The sequence below is a fragment of the Arachis duranensis genome, chromosome 10, assembly GCF_000817695.3.
Source record: "Arachis duranensis cultivar V14167 chromosome 10, aradu.V14167.gnm2.J7QH, whole genome shotgun sequence".
NCBI lineage: Eukaryota > Viridiplantae > Streptophyta > Magnoliopsida > Fabales > Fabaceae > Arachis > Arachis duranensis.
The window spans coordinates 103,844,858-103,867,637 of NC_029781.3; the positions used below are offsets into that span (position 1 = coordinate 103,844,858).

Sequence of the window (22,780 nt, forward strand, 5' to 3'; positions counted from 1 at the left end):
ATCTTATGATCAAACTAACAAGTCATGTGTTAAATTTTAGACATTACTGAGTATATATATATATATATATATATTTTTACAGATTATACATAATAATAGATATTTTAAGAAACAAAATTGTGCACCAAATTTCTCTTCTATTTTCCTTTAGGTATATAGTAGGTTAATCTATGACAAGTTATTTAGGAAAAATTGAGAATTAATTTTCTTCAATCAATAATCAATTAATAGTTATTTGTTTTAAAAGAAAGAAACTTTCCTCTTTTAACCTTTCACATATTCTATTTTGTTGTCTAATTAGTAATTAAAAAAATTATTTTTCTAATAACAAAACTGATTTATTTATTTATCTCTAATTTAAGTTTTTTTCCCCTTTTTGTCCTTTTCCATATTCTTACAGGAGAAGGAGAAAAGCATTCAAGTGTATCTTATCCAAAAAATAATGGAGCCCAATATTGGCATTTGGAAAAATTTTAAAATCATGTAAACTTGATATGAGCCTTTTTGCATGTAATCTTCATATAATTTTTATAATAATTATTATTATAAAAGTCCTTTAAAATTAATTGTTATACATTTTTTACTCACTAAACTATAATTTTTTGTTTATTATGTAATATTAAAAATAACCAATAACATTGAGTTTAATGAACAAATAGTACCCGCTAAGATACTAGGACAAACATAATGTGTTATCTAATGTTATGGACATATGGGTAGGTTGATTTTTTTTTATATATATATGAAGATAAGAAAGTTGAGAGTTATATTTCATGATAAGATTTTATGAATATATAAATCTGACTCTTAAATTTATAATTTAAATAATAAAAAATCTATAACAATACATATTTAATCTTCTAACTTTTTATTTTAAAAAAAAAACTACAAGCATAAATTCAATCTTTAAATTTTTGTTATTTTAATAAATGATACATATCAGTCTGATTTTCAAATTTTTAACATCCAAATCTGATTTGAATTTTTTAAATGGTCCGCTATAATTTTATAATAACTCCTCATTTTCATGATATAACAAAAATACAAAAGAGACATTATATTAAAAATAAAAAGAGTCATTTACATATACATAAATAGGGTCACATAAACTTAAGCAGGTAATGTAGAGTTAATATTCAATTTAGTCCTGAATTTGCAAACAAATTTTAATTTAATTTATAAAATTTTAATTATTTTTATTTAATCTCTAAAGTTTATAAACGTTCATCATATTAATTTTTGAAATGATTTTTAGTATAAATAAGCGTTGATGTAAACGGTCAAATATCATACTAAAACTTATAATATAATGCAAAATGGTATCTTATTATTTGTTTTGCTAAATAAAATTTTAATAAACACTGCTTATAATATTATTTTTAGATGATTTAAATGCTAAAACCAAAATGACATCATTTTATAGAATTAGTGTGGTATCTAATTATATATTATAACGTTTTGTTAATATTTGTACATTAAAAATTATTTCAAAAATAAATATGAGTTATACTTGTAAAATTTAGCAACTAAATAAAAATTATTAAAATTTTAAAGATTAAATTAAAATTTATATACAAATTTAAAGACCAAATTAAATAGGAAAAGTATGAGAAGTCAATGAAATATTTATATAATACATACAATGGAGGTTTAAGAAGTATTAAAGATATAATCATTAGTTATCTTTCTCTATCAGCGTAAAATTCTAAAATAAGTGATATCATGATATGATATTAAAATTTTAGATCACATATAATCTATTATACACATTGTATAAATAAGTGATTTGCCTCCCTAACAAGACTCGAATAGGGAAAGTATTACATGGCCAATGTGTATCGAAAAGTATGTTTATTTTATTAAATAACTAAATATTATAGGAAACTTTTCAAATGGTCCAGACACCTTTATTGGAACTCTGAAGATCCATGTACGGTCAGGTTAAAGGTTAACATTTTGTCTTGTAGCATCTCATGGAATATCCATTATATCCCTACAATAAATTTAAAAGTCACCATAGGGGTAGGTAGGTGCCATCAGCTGAAAGAAAAACTGAAGCCAATTTATAGCTGAGCCAGCCGATGTACAATGTTGGTGGGCTAGAGTTTTTTGGTTGACGTTCTTGGCGGGGCAGTAGTGGGCCTAAGAAGATCAAATATTAGAGGAAATAGTGTCGGCGTCCTCAGATTGGTTAGGTCTTAACTGGGGACAAATTTATTTGGGGTGGAGGTCGTTCGTCACCGGTGGTGGGTGGAGCTCGTCGCGGTAGGCCGTGAGGCTCTGAAAGTCAGTCGCTGCCTGCCTGCTGTTGCTTTCCCGGAAGGGCCAGCAGACAAAACCAGCAACCGGTCCGTTGGGTGGTGGTGGTTGTTGTCACTTTGCTTATCCCATCAGTTTAGTTTCTCATCAACCATCGCCGTCGTTAGTCATCCGAGCAAGTAAGCGTCCCTTAGCCATGTTAAATTATTTTCAATTAATTTTCGATTTCATTAACCTATATTGAATCTGTAGCCGAATGTTTTTATCGTTGTTGAAGTAATGTTATGTGTTAGCTGAAAGGGATGCTGTTTTTGCAGTTGAAAGTTATTAGAATTAAATGTGTTGGCCAAAATGATAGTCGCCTTAATTTGTTGGTTTGAGTTGAAGTTCTAGGGTTTAGGGTGTGAGTAGACGTGGTGTTCCCATCGCCCTGTGTAAGTCCGTCCACCTTCGAGACTCAGTCTGGCAATTTTCATTTTGTTTTCAAGTTAATTTCTCCATCGTGACTTTGTTTTCGAAAGTTTAACCTGTCACTGAAATAATGGAAATTTGACTACCGAAATCTGGTGGTGTTGTCCTTGAAAATTCTGGTGGTGTTGTTTTAACCGCATTGTCGACCTCATTAGGTGTATGAGCATAAATTGTGTTGTGAAAAAAGAAGAATCTACCGAGTTTGTTGCTTAATCCCGTGACAAACCCCTGAATTTGCTGCTGCAAAGAATGCTTTATACAATTCTATTTTTTTGTGTAAAATCCTTCGGTATTTTTTTTGTGAGAACTTGGTTTGTAGCTGTATTGGTAGCAATGTTAGGAGGTAGTGGTGAATGTGTTTGGTTCTCTGTGACCTAGTTGTAATGCATGTGGTGTTTTTGCAAGTCTGTGTTTGGAGTTGGCAAGTGGAGACTGTGAGGATGTTGGAATCATGTTGGATAGTAGATGAGTCGGTAAAGTAAGGGTTTTTTTATCTAGGTAACTTGCCAAAGAAGTTTGTGCCATCCCTAGTTTATTGTTTGTTACAGTTTGATATGTTTGTCTTTTAGGTAATAATGGCATCGAGTAGCAAGTTTTGGAAGGATGCGTGTATGTGGAATGAGCCTCTTGCGGATTACTGGATGGAGGGCAACGGTGGTGGGTCGAATCCACAGGTACGATGGGTATACGTGCCATTCTGTTTTTATAGTGTGTTAGTGGGATCTAATTAGAGGGGAATGGTGACTATGATGTGATGAGTCTGATGCGTTGAAGAAATGCTAGATTGGTGTTTTTATGTTAAGTTTGCCGTGGCTGTAGTATTTGTTAAGTTTGCAAAATCGAACTTTCACATTTTAAAGAAAAATGCACTACTTACATCTGTGACAATGAACGTTGACAAGCAAATCCTTTATTAGATAGAATGGCATGAAGATCTTGTTGTGGCCAACCATTATGATGGTTGGGTAAACTGTATGTTAAATTATAACATGACAATGTTATAATTATATTGATTTTATAATCCTGAAAGGAGTTTTTCAGGGCAAGTTTTCAAGGTTGAATTAATAACCATGTCAGTGCCTATGAACATTGCATTTGCAAAATTTACTTTGAAACTAATTTAAAATGAAAGGCTTTGATGGGCAAGAGCGTTAATATGCATGGATATGCAATATTTAAACAGAATTCATTCCACCTAATGTAGTTGGTAGCGAAAATGTTTGTCTTAATTTTTCAGGACACAATGTTTGATACTAGAGTGGAGGAAGATGCTGAGTTATCCGATTGGGAAGGAAGGGGGGCTTCAATGTTGCCCGGATTTTTGGGTTTGGATGGGTTGCGAGCAGAAAATGTTCTTGAAATGGAGTTCTCTTCACCTCAGGAGGCAGGCGGCTTCTATAACAATTACAGCCGACTAAAGGGCTTTACATCACGGCGAGGCAAGACTGTTAGAAACACTGCCGGAGAGATCGTGTGGTACACTTTTGTTTGTAATAGGCAAGGATTTCGAGAGAAGAAATGGTTGGAAAAGGTTGATCGCAAAAGGGAGCATAAGGTAGTAACCCGATGTGGATGCATGGCGGAGATGAGGATAAAGAGGAAAGACGGTAGTGGGAGGTGGTATGTATCGCGTTTTGTCGAGGAGCATAACCACGAACTTGCGTATGGGAAGCTTGTTGATTATCTGCGGTCACACAGGAAGATATCTGAGGTAGAAGTTGCTCAACTAACAAGCATGAGGGAGATTGGGATTAGCATACCTAAGATTTATGAGTCTTTCGCAGCACAACTAGGGGGTTTTAATCTGGTAACATTCACAAAGCAAGATATGTATAATGAGATACGGAAACAGAGAGGTCTGCAAGGCGGAGATATAAGTGCGGCTATTAGGTACTTGGAAGGTCTGGCAGGCATGGATGGGAAAATATTTTGGCGTTACAAGTTGGGGGGCAGGGCAACACCTATGCAACTTGTTTTGGAGCGACGGTCGTTGCCAGGAAGATTATGGGATTTTCGGCGATGTGCTAGCATTCGACGCTACGTATGGCCGCAACAAGTACAACCTACCCGTTGTAGTCTTTTCCGGAGTAAACCATCACAACCAGACATGCGTATTTGGAACAGCAATGGTCTCCTGCGAATCGCAGGAGTCATATATTTGGGTTCTTCGCCAGTTTATGGAATGCATGCAAGGTAAGGCACCGCAATCGGTCATCACGGATGGCGACCCGGCCATGCGGATAGCAATCCAGTCTGTATTTCCTGATGCACATCATCGGTTGTATGCCTGGCATCTGCTGAGGAATGCGACTGCTAACATAAGCGACCCGAGATTCACACAAATGTTTAGACACTGCATGTTGGCAGATATGGAAATCGATGAGTTCGAAGCACATTGGGAGGCAATGGTCAACGAGTGCGGTGTTAGGGAGGTTGAGTGGGTTAAGGATTTGTACACCAAAAAGCACGCTTGGGCCACCGCATACATCCGCGGTAGATTTTTTGCTGGAGTACGGACGACCTCTAGGTGCGAGTCACTACATGCCAAACTAGGGAGGTTTGTCGAGAGCAGGTACGGGGTGTTAGAATTTGTAAGAAATTTTCAAAGGTGTGTGGATTTTCTGCGTGACATCGAGGACGAGCTAGAATTTCGTTCATGGTACGGAACACCTGTGCTACAAACAGAGTTTGTTGAGCTGGAAAAGTCCGGGTAGACGATGTTCACCCGCGAAATGTTTCTCAGATTCCGGGATAGCCTGAAACGGTGTGTTCGCGTTAGAATATGTGAAATTAATGACACTGCGAACCCTCATGCATACACTCTCCAGAAGTATCGAAGGCCTGAGATGAATTGGAAGGTTTATAGGGACCCTGTCGCGAACAGATTTACTTGCACCTGCATGCGTATGGAGTCGTTTGGTCTTCCTTGTGTGCATATCCTTTCCGTGTGTGTTAGGCTTGACTTAGTGGAAATCCCTGAAAGCCTAGTGCTGCGCAGGTGGTCTAAGGCAGCCAAAATGGAGGTCCATAACCAATGTGTTGAGCAACACACTGCTGACCAAAGTGTGACCTATAGGACACGCTTAGGTGCTTTCTCCCAACTATGTAAGCGTTTAGGGCGCGTTGCTTGCATGAGTGATGAAGACTTCAAGCTTTACTCAAATAAGCTTCTGAGTGATGCTCTCTTCCTTGAAATAAAGAACGGGCTCAGACCATCAACGGATGATATCACAGCAGCACAAAATTGCGGGGTGAAGGACCCGATTCGTGTTAGAACAAAAGGCACGGGACGGATGAGTCAAGCATGTGGGTCTGCCCCGAAAACCAAAAGAAAGTGCAGCACATGCGGGAAGCTAGGGCACCGGAGGACTAGATGCCCCAACGGAGGCGCACAACCTTCATCAAGGAACGATAAATCACCTGCTGGGATAAATAAACGCAAGCGATCAAAGGTTACCACGTTACCTATTCCTGCATGGACTTTTTACTATGACACGTTACCAATAAAACTAACTCTATAAATAGGTTCAATACTGATGCAACTTAATTCCTTTAACTAAATTAATACTGTTCTGGAGCAGCAATAGTTATTTCATTATTATGTGTCTCAATGTTTTTTATCACCAATATTCAGAAAATAAGTCTGTGGGTATAGAGAATCAACATAGTAATTAATGCACGTAGGGGATTCTTGATGTGTTATTTTTTTGTTTACCATTGAGTTGTATGTTAACAAGTGTATACTCATTACCCATTGCATACTCATTACTAAGCCACTGCATTGTTCATGCCTCAACACCATCCGTTGTCATTTCAGTATGCTGGTGTTTACAGTTCTGTGGTTTGACGTTCTTGTTTGTCAATGCAACAGGCACCCGTCGTTGTCGCAGATAAAACGCAGCCTCAAAATCCATGTCAACCCATACGACACATTTGGGACCAATTTTCGAATGGAGAAGTCTGACGACGGTCGACTGATATGTGAGCTGTTATTCCAACTATGCTGTAACGAAGAAGATGTTATGCTGAAACTGCATTTTATTCTGAGAACTTATGTATGCATATGGGGATATTGTTAATCATAAACTGGTCACTCTAGTTTATATGTTATTTAACGGCCAGAATGTTTGACTCCGGCCATACTCCCTTTTATTGGTAACAACCAATGCTGCCTTGTCGATTAGAATTATAAATTCCATTATCCACGGGATTATGCTGCTAAATTGGATTTTCCCTGCAATTACCCAATGATTTTGACCTTCTGCGGTCGGAATCGATGCATGAAGCCACTGATATTGCTAAGGTCAACCGTGAGTGTTTATTATACATGTCTAGTATAACAATTCATTTAAATGTAAGTTCTCCTATATTAAATTTTTTTTTTGTCCGTAAATCATAAATAATCCTAAGCTTTAGTTTGATTGCCTTGCAAAACTGATAAATGAAATATTCAGAAAAAAATCAAGCCCCTTCAAACATATTTATAAAAAAATTTAACAATACTTTTCTCTTCATCATGACAAAAAAAATTCTTTATCTTAGAGATCTTGAAGTTAAAGAATATTTTCATTACGCATATGTATAATAATATTTCTTATATTTATTTTATATTATTACTTTAGTAATAAACAGTTAACTTTAAACAAAAAATCTAGATTATAATGTTAGTTTCGTAATAAATAATTAATACTAAACAAAATTAGATAACGTTATTAAGAAGTAAACTAATCTCGCTTGTTTCCTAAATTTTGTTGATATAATTAAGATTGCTAATTATTCTGTGTTCTAAAAATGAACGCTTAAATTTCTTACATGTAAATTTTGTTGCAAAAAGGTTTTAGTTCCTATTACAATAAACAAATCCTCATTGGTGTCAACCAGGTTCTTTAAAAGTTATAAGTACAACTTAATTGTATGCCCAGACTCTTTTTGTGATTTTCACTTCATACCATGGTAATGCTGCACAGGTTCCTTACCAACAATTGGATATTAGTCTTATAGCATATCCTAACTAACATGCCCAAGGTGAGCTGAAAGCTTTTATCCATTTTCTTGTTCAATCAGCAGGTATCATATGGAGAGTGGGTGCAGGTACTGCTATTAATTTTAAACTAGCAATAACTTCATTACTAAATATAATTAGTTATCGTTAACATCATTCTGAAGCAAAAGTAGCCAAACATATATGCCATGAAGGCAAAGCAAAATGTCACAAGCAGGGTACACACTCGTTTTGGCCATATACCCTCTTTCAATGACAGTTGTCGTAACTTGGGGGGTGTGGATATTGTGCTCTAGTCTGTCGACAGGACCACTAGCATCCACACACAAAAGTGGCCATCATACACATATAGAAGCAAGCATAGATATACTAAACTAAATAATTAATAACATAACAACACCACTCAAAAGATTGCTACTGGGAAAAACAGTTTCCAGGATTAAAATCATAGGGTTATCTTTAACAAAATTCTCCAGAGTTGCATCGTTTGGCCACATGTTGAAAGTGTTTCACTCCTTAAAGCGAATAAGCTTCTTCCACGCTGCGTCTGCCTTGGAGACCACTGTTGGCCTGATCTCGTTACACTCCAAAAGCACAATCTTAGTTGCTGTTTTCATCCTTAATTTGAGCCGGTCCATCTGCTTGTAACAAAGGGAGAAGGTAAAAATTCATCTACTCCTTAATAGAGACACATGTTAACATAAGCCGTCACATACCTGCCAAGGAAGGTTGGAAACTTTGAATTTTCCCTCTGTTTGAATCCAGTTCAAAATCCACAAACATGAATCGTTGCTGCAAAATTGGACAATTACATTTCGATCACATTTGCTCTCGGGTTTGTGCGGTGACACGTTAAGAAACAAAATTATTACCATTCAGGGTAACTTGGCACTCCATCGGGATACTTAATTGGTCCCCAAGTGGTTGGATCAGAACTAACATGGGAAAAGCTCAGCATGTTACATTCCAGTTTGAAAATCTGGCTCAGCACTAGTAGCTGCATACAAGAAAAGCAGAATGGTCACAAGTAACGTGTGATAGTCGCATTCAGAACTGTAAAAACTTGTGGCCTATTGCATGGAGGTAAAATGTTGGGCAAATTCGATTACACTTACAATGGTTCACATTTTGCGTTCCCTCCGCTCGGTGTGCTTCGGAGCTCTCGTCACATCTAGAGAGTACACCCTTCCATGCTTAACGTCCACGACCATCAGATACCATGTGTATGTTGGCTCGCACACCGGGACCAAAACCTGTCAATAAAGAAAGATCTATCATAGGTTATAAATTGAGTGAAAAACGTTAAAATTTGGAGTGTATGATCACGTTAACAACATGTTCTAGACGACTAGTCGCCGGCATCCATCTGTTCATGTATTTTCTTCTAATGACATCGAATGGCGTCATAGCAAAGACGTCGTCGGCAAACACGGAAGGTGTTAACCAAACTCGAGGAGGCAGACACTGGCAGGCTCTCATGGAGGCGCTCATAAGGATTATGTTCATAATCTGTTCAGGATGGCAAAACATATGTGTTAGCATTCCGATCTATTTTATTTTTCTTATATGGAAGGCAGGGTTAGATGCAACTCACGTCAACATTGGGCATATAAACCGGCGATAAGGAGTGGAATCCGGCTCTTGGGACTTCCAATGATGAGAACTTGAACAGAATTTCCCTGGTACGTAAGAAACAATAATCACATTCATTACTGGGAATTTCTTCGAATAAATATACTACACATTCTAAATTTATGAATATCCAGAGTTTGTGCCTACAAATATTGATCATTTTTCCCATAAATGTAAGCGGCCATCTTGCATTCTTCAACTGTGAGGTCCATGTGAACGGTTGGCCTGAAAACCATTTGGAATCCCTGAGCCAAAACCAATTCAATGTTAGCTCTTCACTTGAAATATGGTTCTAAGAAATTAAATGCGTCATGATTTATATACCAAGCATTTAGTGGTTCCAATCCTTACCAGAGGAATTAATAGCACGGGAGACTGCATTGCATTCACCATTCCATAAGGTTTGAATGCACTCCCATCCCCTAAGGATGAACCATTAACATTCGCCTCGCAATTCTGCCCAGGGGTTGCCATCTTCCTACTGTCCAGCTGTTCCTCCCCGGTCAAATGGTTGGAGTCAATTTTTTCCAATTTCGGAACTTTCAGTGGAATGCGGCATGCTTCCTGCACCGAGAACATCTCACACACTTTTGTTGTGCAATCAAGCGTAGACATGCTGGGTAGGTCCCTGAAAATCTGAACAGGCACACGTTTCATGCATTAGCAATTTATTTAAAACATTAACGACGACTGATAGTGGAGGTATGAAGGCTGTTACTTACTTTTTCACAAACACCGTCAACTGAGTCATGTGTCGTGGTCCCAAAGGTGGTACTCCTCTTAGCCACACCAGAGGACCAGTACTGCGCAAGGGTTCGCTTAGGCACGCCTGAACTGTTCGTACCCTTAGTAGGCCGAGGAGTTGACAGTGACTCGTCTATGATGACGTCGTCGTCTAATCCGGGAGAGTTTGGGATGATTATATCTAGCGAAGACATCACATTCGACGGGGCCAAACCCTTTCCTTTTTCCAAGCTTTTCTTTGTTTCTGCTAGGGATCCAATGTCGTTACTAACTGCTGCTCTATTTTGCCTTTGAGGTGGTATGTTGGTTTCAGTCAGGAGGTTACCAACAGAAGCCATTATCACGGCAGGTGCGGATGAAATAGTGGCTGCTGCAGTTGGACTCCCCCATTGGTTGGCCAGTGTTGACTGGATCTCAGTTACGGACTTACCCGTTTGGTACATGGGCCGCTCCAGTGCCGACATGCGCTCTTCCAAAGCCACTGTCCGAGCATCGATCTTCTGTGGACTCAGTCAACAAACCACAAAACACAAAAAAGGTTGAATATGACATTTCAATCCTAGTTATGAAGCTAACCGTCATGCTATGGATGGGTCAAACTTGGGTTAGATAAGACAAGTTGACGTGGCTAAACATTGTCCATTGGTTCAAACACTTTAAACAAAATTTTGTGCACGAAAACGGGATCACCACATGTTCACCACCACAGGGCATGCCCTATAGTTTTTGAGAAAAGTTCTCCCTTTGTTCCAAACCCAGGCACATTTCATGAGTATCTCTACGTTGATACTGTGAATAAAGCTTTTTTTAAATTTTTTTCTACATACGTACCTCGAGCAGTTTCACTGCCAGGAGAAGTAGTCCATCTTGTTGGGGCTTCGGCTCTTCCGTTAGGTTTTCCCCCTGACCAGCATTAGCGCTCTGTGCCCAAAATCGATATAACAAAAACATAATTAACAACCTAGTGTTTCTAAGCAACATTTAAGGGGAGACATAACTCTGAGGAAAGCGTCATTCCTACCACGTTCATCGTCAGCTCTAGATTAAGCGTTGAGGTTCCATCTGCGGCTGAGCCGCTTTGGCCCGTTGCCATTTCTATCACGGGTACAACACTGAAAGAGAAGCTGTAGATTGTTAGTAAATGCCCCAGACCGGTTAATAATGAAGAAAGATGATATTTTTACACCCTGATTCGGGCGAGGAACATTGTTGCTTCTGAATACCAGCATCAGAGAAGCAATTTACAGTAAAGAAAATGCTACTTACGCATCATTGTGGTCAGGATCGTTGGAGTCTTCTAGCTGATTCCCATAGTCGTCCATGGCAGCCATTTGCTGTTTGAGACTAATGTGTGTCTTTCCTAATTGGTAGCTGTACCGGGGTTAGGCGTCTTTTAGCTTGTGTGTTCCCAACTTGGCTCAGCAAAGACTTGATTTTATAGAGATCCCTGGGGTTAAGCGTGGGAACGGAAAACTGATTGATGTGACCCTTTCAGGTAGACCCACATAGTTCCGTGCTACCAACCCCAATGCGATTGTGGAAATAATCCTTATTGTTAGTTCACGCTATACTCCATGTATCCCTCTATGTTGTTAGGAAAGCGAAAAGTCATGCCTATCATAGGTTGGGATTTCCCACGTGTAGTTGACACACGTATAAACCCTTCTTATGACCATGGCTGCACCGAAGAGTTTCACTTGATGTCCGATACATTTAATAAGGAATGGAACTGAAACTAAAGCGCGATTTGATCTACATAAACCTTCATAACATGGAATAATATTCATGTAATTCCTATTAGAAGGGTTCACTATATCTATGAATAAACTTTTAACAGAATAATGAAATCGTTTTTCATCAATTATGACAAGAATAATTTCCGAGACGAAAAGTATAAGGTACCGACATATTATTTGCCAACTTCTGCCAATTCACATTTATATTTGTGTTTCATGGAAGTGTGTTCGTATATGTGTCTAGTAATTAATATATTTTAAATACATGTATAAAGAGACACATCCATAAATTGTATCTATAAAGACACTTCTATTAAATATAGTTATAAAAAAGACATTTTTATTAGACACATCGACAAACAAACTCCGATGAAATACAATTATAAATAAGAGTTGGTAGAAGTTGGGAGATATGCTGTCTGTAACGTAACGGAATCGTTCCCGAAATTATCATTTCCCTTTGAAAGAAGTTTGGAATACATTTAATGTTTTAAGCATTCGTTACAATGCGGCTTAATAAAATCACAACTGGATAAAAAAATAAATACTTCTTGTTTGGGTACGTTATTACATTTAAACCTGCCGAAGCAACAATAAAGTATAAAATAGAAAATACGATGTCAATAATTTGTGAAGATTTCCAACTTGAGAGATAAAAATTCTGTCTTTTTTTTTTTCCGCTACCATTATTTAGCAAAACCATCCTTATAATTTAGGAAGCATTTCAGGTGTGACAGTGTACTTTATTGGAGTTTCAGTCTTCCACTTTTTTTTACCATTTAGATTTAATATAAAATATATGAAGGGTTTAGGTTAAGAAAACAAGTTTGATATGGACGTATCGCCCGAGAATGCACGGAAGAACTGCAACCGATTTACTCGTTGTGCGGTTTTTACCCATCGAAAATGTCAATTTTGTCCAAGTAAACACAAAATAACAGATTTATTTGGGCGCTCTCTCTGTGCCTCATTTCTCTCCTTTGATGTAATGTAGTGTCCTCCCTCAGAATTTTATTGTCTACTTATTTTCAGGGATATTATTATTATTATTATTATTATTATTATTATTATTATTATTATTAGTATTAACACTCCTCACCATTTTCTTGCTTTTATTTCTGTTTGCTTTGTCATGTTTAGATAAAATTTCGATAGAGACAAATTTTAATAATAGATCATAAAAATTATTTTAAATGTGATATCTTATGCTATATTTAAGTACTTTATTATAAGAAAGAAGTTAAATCACATTACATATAGTGTAATTATGATTTCTTCTAGTTTGTTTATAATTATTAAAGCGAAATAATATTAACATTAAAGTTAACAAGCTAAAAAAATGAAATTAGTAACAAACATTTAAAGTCTAATAATTCTTGAATAAAGATAGTGAAATTAAAAAGTATATTAGTAACCGTGAATATTTTTTTAACCATTATTAGTTTACAATTCTCTTCATTTTAAAAGATATTTTTCTAGCAATTAATATATTGAATAACTTAAAAGACTGAGTGTTTGGTAAGATTAACTTTTAAAAAAATCTTTTTTTGAATTAAAAAATGCTTTTATTAATTTGTAAACATATCTAAATACATCTTTTAAAAAACTATTTTTATTAAAAATTAATAATATTTTTTAAGAAAGCAATATTACTTTACATTTGAAAACAGCAGAAGCAAAAAGCAGGATTTTTTAAAATTTTAACCAGAATAATAAAAATTAGAATAATTTAATTTAAATGGTTTTATTTGGATAGTAGGATTGTGAATTATCAGGTTTTCAATATTAGGTTTTAAGGCTTTATAAATCTAAGAGTAAGTGAATGTTTGTGCGCCATTATTTTATTTAAAAAATATCTTTTGAGAATTAAAAAGATCTTTTTAATTCCCAAACGTGTTTGGCAAATTTCTTGGTTTAAGAGTAAAAGTACTACTAAACTAAAAATTATCTTTTCTGAGAAACTGTAATTTACATGTTTTTTTTAAAAATATCTTTTTGTTTGTCATGCATAATTTGTGCTGTTAGAACAAAGTGCACTATAATTTTAAAAAAAATTATTCTCGTAATGTTATTATGCATAAAAATACTAGTTCTAATACAATACACAGATGGACTAATGCTAACTTAAGACATGAATGATGCATAAACAAACAATGCTAACTTGATGAATAAATGACCTGATGCTAACTAATGCCATTGGTATGGTGAAAACTGAACTAATGCAATTTAACAAATTCTAATATAATACACAAATGCACTAAAACTAAACTAATGCAATTTAAAAAAAAAAGTAGAAACATAACAAGCCCAATTTCTATAATTTAAATACAAATAATTTAAATTGTATACAAAAACAAGTTAACTAGATTTAAAAATACTAGCTTAAATCTTATCAGAAATTATTTTTAACATGGAAAGAAAATTGGTGTTTCGGTTGAATATTGACATTTGAAGTGTATTACAGTATTGTGAAAATTTTTCAACACGCCCCAACGTGTTGGCTAAGAAAACACTACATTAGACCATTTTCAACAAAAACACCAATATTTTTTCCAACGTGGCACCTTAACGGACACCTGTGCATCGTTTCAGCTAGGGCTGGAAGTGAGTCAAGCCAGCTCATGAGCTAGCTCGAGCTCGACTCGCTAATAGCTCGATAGGCTAAGCTCGTGAGCTAGTGAGCCAAGCTTGAGCTTGGAATTGAGCTCATAAATTAAATGAGCCGAGTTTGAGCTTGGATAAGCTCAGCTCATTAGCTCGTGAGCTGACTCAATTATATATATATATAATTATTAATACACATATCCTATTTGCATTTAATCTATACTTTTAATATTATATACATACATATGAAATAGTAATATATATATATATATTAATGATTTTAATTATTTAAAATTTTATATTTATTTTTTATATATAATTTTGATGTAAGACATAAATAAAAAAAATCTTGAGCTTAAGAAATAGGCTCGATTGTTAATGAGCCGAGCCATGAGCCAAGCTCGATTTTTGTGAGCCGAGCTTGAGCTTGGTCTAGCTCGGCTCAGCTCGGCTCACTTCCAGCCCTAGTTTCAGCCACGTCAGCTAGTCCCGTTAGGTGTATGAGAGGCAAATAGACGGAAGGACTAAATTGTCCTCCGTTTGTTAAAGTCAGAGGCTTTTTTATATTTAAAATTTGTCAGAGATGTATTTGTGAAAAGTTTGAAAAGTCAGGGACCTTTCTGTCTTTTTCCCTTATATTTTTAATAAGTATATTTCTTTTTTCATTTTTCTATAACTGTCTTTTTTATTTGACTATTAATACATAATTATATAGAAAATTAGACTATTATTACCTCAATTAACTCAAATTTTACTTAATCATCTTAAATGATATTATTTTCATTTTTATAGCTAAATTAATAATTTAATAAGTTAAAATTTAATATAACCCTAACTTATTATCACTAACACCATAACATTAAATTAGTGTTATTTTTTAATACACCTAACAATACTCATCTGCATCTATATATGACACGGCATTATTACATGATAATAAAATACAATCCGTGGCTACTGTAACAACCCTAGTTTTTGAAAATCAAATAATTAGTTATTTGTGATTTATTTTAAGAAAATTATTTTACTAAAGGTAATTAAATGGAGTTTCATCATAGTTGGAGTTTAAATTAATTAGAGTTCTTATATAATCTTTATTAGATATTTGGTATAATTGCAATTATAATTTTGATAAATAAAAACAAAATTTTCTGGTATTTTTACTAAAACAAAATCGCGATATCGAACTAAAGGCTCAATAGTAAATAGTTAATAAAGGAAAGGAGGTTGGTAACACCTTACTTTCGGTACGATTATGACGTTCTGGAAGTTGGGTCGTTACAGCTACTATGCGCTAAATTTTCGTAATAAATTAATTCTATTAAATCGAAATTATATTTGTAGCTATAACACCAAAAACAACAGATAGATTTTTTAAATCTTCTTCGTCAGTTTACAAATGTCAAACTTGAATTGTCATCCTTTTACCCGTTCTGATCTATCTGTATAAGTGTTCCCAACTGAATACAAAATTGGATAAAATAAATACATTATATGTTATAACTAAGAAATTCACGCGGTGAAAATTGAAACTTCATACACTTGGGACATTCACAACTATTGGGTCGTTGTTGTCTTCTGTGATAGGTACGGTTGATTTCGAACCATCTCGTCTATACATTCTGCAAATCCTTCATTGTTGTTGATATTATGTGGTTATAGAAGGCGCTTTCAAGTGCTGCAATAAAGTAGGTTTTAAATAACCGACTGAATCATGGGAAGTTACATTGTTTGTGATTACTTCAATTTTCCGCCAAAAGCTACCGCATGCATTTAAGCGCACAGTCAAAGTTGTAATATAAAAAATATCCTTTTGGTCGTTGTTGCTAATATCGTATCTTAATTTTCTTTAATCTAAATTGTTTTTCTCCATAACACATTTATTATCTATTAAATTTACTCTGTATGATTTTATGTTAGCCCCCAAAAATTAATTACTATTTAATGCTCAAATATTATTGCAAATTTACATTTAAATTTTAAATTTTGAGTCTGTAATATTTTAACTATATATTTAATTATAACAACAATAAATAACGAAAAAAAACTACTCAAATAAATATATAACATTCACAATTTCTGATTTCATGCGGTTGATAGTTGATGCGTTGTTGAAAAATTTAATAAAGACTGAAAAATAAAATTATTCTTAAAAAGTGGAAAAAATAATTTTTTTCTAAAGAAAACGGGATAGAATTTTATACTTAAAAAACATTGAAATTTTTCTAATATATTTAAAGTATATTATTTTAGCCAAATTAATTCAAATATTTGAATATTAGCTTTATTTTTCTAATTTTGTATGTTATCTAAATTTATTTTTTTAGATTTTTAGAATTTATTCTATGAAAACGTTCTAATGTCAGACTATTTAAAAAAAAAAACTAGACAACGACAAATTAATTTAGAAGAAATTAATTTAATAAATATAGAATAGGTATAATTAACACTTTAACGTAAGTAGGTCTAACATGTACGAAATATTGCTTGTGGCAAAAGATTCAATTTTAGTTACTGTGACAATGTTTCGCAATAAATAGAAGACACAATTACGTATTTTTATTACGATTTAATACTTGTTGTTAAAAAATGGTGGTTAATCCCTGTTTTGCTGGTAGTGTACGTTCTCAAGTGGTAACACTTTAAAGTTGCTTACATTATACAAAATGAAGTTAAATTCTGCTTCAATTAAAATTACACTAATCCCTCCTAATACTGTAACAATAATTTTAATTCGGCAATGTCTTACGAGTAAAGGCTATAAAAATTTCTATAACATACAAATACAACAAAATTCACTAGACACCAACATGCTTCCACCCAGGAATTTCATTATGCAATTGGAAAATCGTTAGCCAAAGATTTAACTGTAGACGTGTTCAAGTGGATACACGAGTACCATCTCCGCATGTCACATCCTCATATTACGAATGACGAAGTGGTTCCTGACGTCTTTTCATTAACGGGACTTGAACCCAAATCCCTTCCCCCCATAGCTGGAGTCCGTGGGCCACCTATGCTGATGCCTTTGCAAGCAAACTGCGTGGGTACAGTCGTAAATCCTTGCGTAATCTTTGATGATCCGGAAAGGGCAAGTTTGTCGAATAACAGCAGACGTATAATTCAACCACAAAAATTTTGACGTGACGTGCTTGAAGAGACGTTTCACTGGCTTCATGCTTTTTTTGGGTGTTGTTATCGAAAATATCAATTTCAAACCTTCCCCAGGAAGTCTCGTTAACCATACAAATACATTATTTGCGCTGCGTGGGACGATAGCAAAACCGCTAGAAATTTCATTCCCCACATCATCCTACCCACAATAATCCAGAAAGACTAACTGAACTACGCTTGTCGAGCCCCAATGGAGCGGAGCATGCAGCAGTTCAGATTTTTTGTTGTAACGAAGGGATACAACACGGGGGTATACGTCTCCTTTGAAGAAGCCAACAGGCAGATCGTCAACCACCCCGAACCGGAGTACACCGGGTTCAATAGTTACGTCCTCGCAATTCATGCCTATGAAGCAAGGATGGAAACGCTGCGGGAGGACAGAGAGGCCACTTTGGAAATTATGGCAGAGACAGGCACAGCGGAATCGCCGCAGCGCCCACCCCGAACGCTCCCAACATCCGACGGACGTGTTGCATCTGTTGTTGGTGGTAAATCTCTGATATACCTTTCCATAAATTAATGTATCCATTTTTACCATTTAACAGCTTAGTAACAACGTTTCCATAGATTTATGAGAGACCAAACAATACCGTAGTTTCATTGTGTTTTGTTATCATTCCCAGGAGCACCATTGATTCCAGCAGATGAGTGTGCGTCGCATCACTTTGCCCTAAGCAACAGCATGGAGCTCTGGCTATTGATGTATTGCTATGACGCTAAAATCCCCAGCCCTTGTTTCTTCCGTGAGGAAAAATTCCATCGCCATCTCGGAGCCATATATGCGTTCAATGTTATAATCCCTGGCAACCCATTTGGTCCTGACGTCCGGGCGAAGGGTCGGTACACGTTCCTGGAGGATGACGCGCGGGAGGACGCTGCGTTCAGCATGTTGCGGGTCCTTTTGGCAGACACTGAAACTCAGATCAGAGACTTCAACTACCTTCTTGCTAAGTCTTTGCAGAGGGAAAACGCGCATCTTCAGGACGAGATTGCGAGGCTGGAGTCTAAGATTCACATGCTGGAATCTATCTGCGACAATAGCCTTGAATGCATCACCCCGTAGACTGTACTTAACATAATGCCAACTACCCAGACCTACGCGTTTCGTTCTTGCAACTTAGTATGGTTCTATGGTATCTGTATTTTGCGAGTATCTTTTGGCTTGGTCCTCGTAGAGAAGATCAATGTTATGTTTGAAGTATTTTGTGTCTCAATATACGTCTTAAGTTCTCCTGATGAAATGAGACTGGGAAAAATCTAATGGCGATAGTGACTGTGAAAATACTTGCGCTAGCTTAAATAATCAAACGATTACGCTGTCAAGCATGATAAAATGGCAACAGCCCAGACATAAACGTATATTTCTTGCTTCAAATCACTTGGTTTTATAAAATCTGTAACTTCCGTGTCTCTGTGACACCGTTTAGGGAGAGGCGTAAACACGTAATTGAGTGAAATATTTTAGCATCTCATCACATTTCATCTATGTCCTGATGAAATGAAATCAGAACATCGATAAACAAGAAATATATGAAGAGAAACATGGATTACAGCCAACCATCTGTGTTCGTTCTAGTAAACAAACCACAAAACACATGTTCTATTTTCCAGTGGGAAAATGGTGACAGAATCAGAAGCAATAACCGAAGTTGCACCTTCGAGTAATGCAGAAGAACAAGTTCCCACTGGTAAGAATTAAAAGATTCCTCTTTTACCCATGCTTCATACTAAAAGTCAAGGATCATGCATGGTGCAGTGTGAGTTGAAAAGGCTAATAACTGTAGAGAGTAACCAGTGGTGCTGTGCGAATTGAAATTGTCAATTAATCTAAGGAACATAGATTGTGTGAAAACTATTTAGTTAACGGACATAACATTGGAACATGAACAAAATGAGTTAAGTCTAGCTGTTGCAACACATCATCACTCACAACAGAGCACATCAAGTTTTTGACAAATCGAAATAGACAATCCAAAATAACATAGTCAGCATGTTATTCAACCCAGTAGGCTTCATTCAAAATCAACAAATTGGACCAATAGCTCCACCTCTGGGTGGGTACTGGAGATCTCAAACACGCCGAGCTTGGGGACAGTAACGTTACACTTGTGCAAGAATTCCGCCCACCCTTGGCTAATGCTGCCACAATTGCGCCTTCGTTGGCCCACGTATCTTCCGTAGACGGCCCGGACGGAGATCTCCCCCGATCTCAGAGTGACCATGGCAGAATCGTTGACGTCCTCTCCAAAATGCGGCACATTTGGCTGGGCAAACGAAAATACAGAATGATAAGGAGTTAAGATGATGTGTCACAATTTGTTGCGATGTGCATGAATTCAAACAGATTTAAACCACTACTACTAAAGAAGACATTATTCACACTGAATATGCATTGCGCTGCCTCCTTCCCTAAACAATGCAATTTAAGGTTTTAAAATTAACAGACATTACCAACATATTTCTGTAATGAATATATTTATTTAACAACAACAGACAATGGCAGCAAATACCCGTAAGGAATTTGAAGGTGAAAACTGCTCCAGCAGCTATCCAACAATTAACAACAAAGACACAGCAGACGACACAACAAATGGCCCACGTAGAATGGCACATTGGCAAACAAAGTAAGAACCAGCGAAACAAGCACAGTTTATGCGGACCAGGTTGGCCTCCAGATAACATTCAGGATAGGGAACAGCGGGGGAACAAAACAGATAATGTGGACCCCAATGCTCGACAAAGAAACAGGTGTATATATCGTGGAGGGGGAAAGCCATTACCAGGAAGTGGATGCCCAGGAGCCTTTTTGTGATGTGCATGATGAAGAAGGGGTGCTCCGAGTTAAATGTCTGCTCCACCTCAGCTGCAGCGGCGCTCCTAGGGACATTGATACACCCCTTTTGACGCCGGGTACCTTCAGTAGCGGGTGTACGTTTCCTTGACACTCGGGGGGGTGTGTTGTCGCCGGAGTCATCACCGGACGTATCATACGTCCTTTCCACACCCGGTGACTGAAATATGCGAACGCTGAAGTCGTCCCTGCCCTTGTGCTTGAACAGAAGAATGTTAGATGGTTGTAGCTTATATTCATGATAGAACCTTTGCCATCCCCTGCCGAGAGTGATCTCTTTCCACCCCCTGGGGCTACACGCAATCTTGAAAGTACGGTTGGACCCATCGGCGACCGTGACGTACAGATGGTTGCTATTTTTGGGGAGGAGCCCATTCGGTACTGGCAAACGCTGGAAATAAGGGCACACGACGGGTCGGCGTAAGAGATAAAACAACTTGCGGAGAGTAGATTGACAAATAATCGCAAGAAAAGAAGCGGAATGGTTAACCTACCAAGGGCCGCGACGGCTCGCCTGCCGCTTTGATAACCCTAAGGGCGTCACCTTTGGCGTAATCTCCGGCCATTTGTTCGTCAGGGAACAAACTCAGACGAAAAAAGAGGATTTTCTGAGGTTGAAGAACCCGTACAGAGTGGATATCGTCTGAATCAAGCGGATATCAACGGTTGAGGTAATGTACTTAGAGTTGCATTGCCTAGGAGAATGTGCCTTCAGCACCGCAATGAATGTATTCTTCTTGTAGAAGCCATTCGGTTTCGTGTGTCATGCGCCACTAAACATTATTTAGGAGTTGCTACTCCAATTTTTAAAAATGTTATTGATCAATTTGAAATTATTATTGGATGATATGACAAATTTTTTTAATTTTGAAATAAGCTTTATTAGCAAACTAGTGGTTCAAGAGCCACTGCCGTGCGTTTTAATCCGCTTTTCTACTAAATTTAAATAATATTTATATATTTTTTTTAAATTATAAATTTAATTTAGTATTAAAGAAGAGATAAAAAAACACAATATTCTAAGTGATTTACTAAATGTAAAAAATTATTAAATAAATAAAGTTTCATTAAAAATGAAAAAAAAATTACGTTGTTATTATGTGTAACAAAAATAGGATAAAGATTTACTAGCATTATTTAAAAATTAGTTATTTATATGTTAACCTTGCTTATTTTCGAAATCATATTGAATTTTGAATAAAGTGATAATTTAATTTCATATTCAAAACACTCAATCAGAAGGCACACAATTCTTATAAATTAAAAATTATTATTTTAATATTATATTGAATATCTTGAAGGCTATGCTTGGTTGAAAGGAAAGAAATAGAAAGAAAAGAAATAGAAAAGAAACAAAGGAAAGGAAAGAAATTGAGTGGATTTTTATCTTAAAAAAAGACAAATAAATCATAACTATCCAAGAAATTAAATTTACGGAATAACTATTATATATTTAACTCGTCATAACAATATGCACATATCCTGGGAATCCTTAACTATCATACAATCAAGATTTAACTTACTGGGTTTTGATACTCGCAATACTCATCGGTTTGATTACACCGATTTGGTTTCTAAGTTTGTTGTTTTAACTATTTAGAGAAAATAACGTCAGTCATAGATTTTGTTATATCATCAGTTTTTTTTTTGGCAAACTTATGGACAACAAAATCTTAAACTAAATTTGTGTTATGTGCGTAGGTTGTAAAATTATCATCAATTTTTTTGTAGCTTTTTATTTTTAAATTTTAGGTTATTTGGTTAAGTTGGTAATTTTCTAAATTTGAAGTTATCTGGTACAGCCGTGACTTTTGTAAAATTTTAAAGCCACTATCTAACGATGTTCGATACTTAATTTTGAAAGTTGTTAACCTAATTTAAACATTTAAATTTAAATTATTTAGTTCCATTGCTAGTTATTCAAAATTTAAATCATAGTTATATTTTGTTCGTCTTACAATAATATTACTCTTTTATTAATCCTGGAAATAAATTTTATATTTTCAAAAAAACTAGGTTTTTCAAGATTAACATACTTTGAATGTACTATTAATATTATGAATATTCCCTAGGTTATGATTATCATGATTAATATTAATCATATTTTTAATATGATTGCTACTACTATTATTATTATAGCTGCGAAGATTTTATAAAAAAATATCATTATTTCTTTAATTTTTTAATGGAAACGAAATATAAGCTATCAATACTATCCATCTTTTTTAAATAATTATAAATCTAATAACTAGAAAGCACAGAAACCCAGTGATTCTCATTAGGCTAACACATTCTTCACTATTAAAT

General features: G+C 35.6%; 1 protein-coding gene across 1 annotated transcript; it reads left to right on the top strand.

Moving 5' to 3' along the window:
- Positions 1-3,305: 3,305 nt before the first annotated feature.
- LOC127743087 (protein FAR1-RELATED SEQUENCE 7-like) lies at positions 3,306-5,444 on the top strand. Its single transcript, XM_052255738.1, has 3 exons — positions 3,306-3,404; positions 3,968-4,771; positions 4,878-5,444. Exons 1-3 carry the CDS (start codon positions 3,306-3,308, stop codon positions 5,442-5,444), a joined length of 1,470 nt encoding a protein of 489 aa, XP_052111698.1.
- Positions 5,445-22,780: the final 17,336 nt, after the last annotated feature.

Coding starts and splice junctions, on each gene's coding strand:
- LOC127743087 (XM_052255738.1), top strand. CDS start 3,306: ATGGCATCGAGTAGCAAGTTTTGGAAGGATGCGTGTATGTGGAATGAG. Junction 3,405..3,967: donor GTGGTGGGTCGAATCCACAG/GTACGATGGGTA, acceptor TTAATTTTTCAG/GACACAATGTTTGATACTAG. Junction 4,772..4,877: donor GTGCTAGCATTCGACGCTAC/GTATGGCCGCAA, acceptor TGCGAATCGCAG/GAGTCATATATTTGGGTTCT.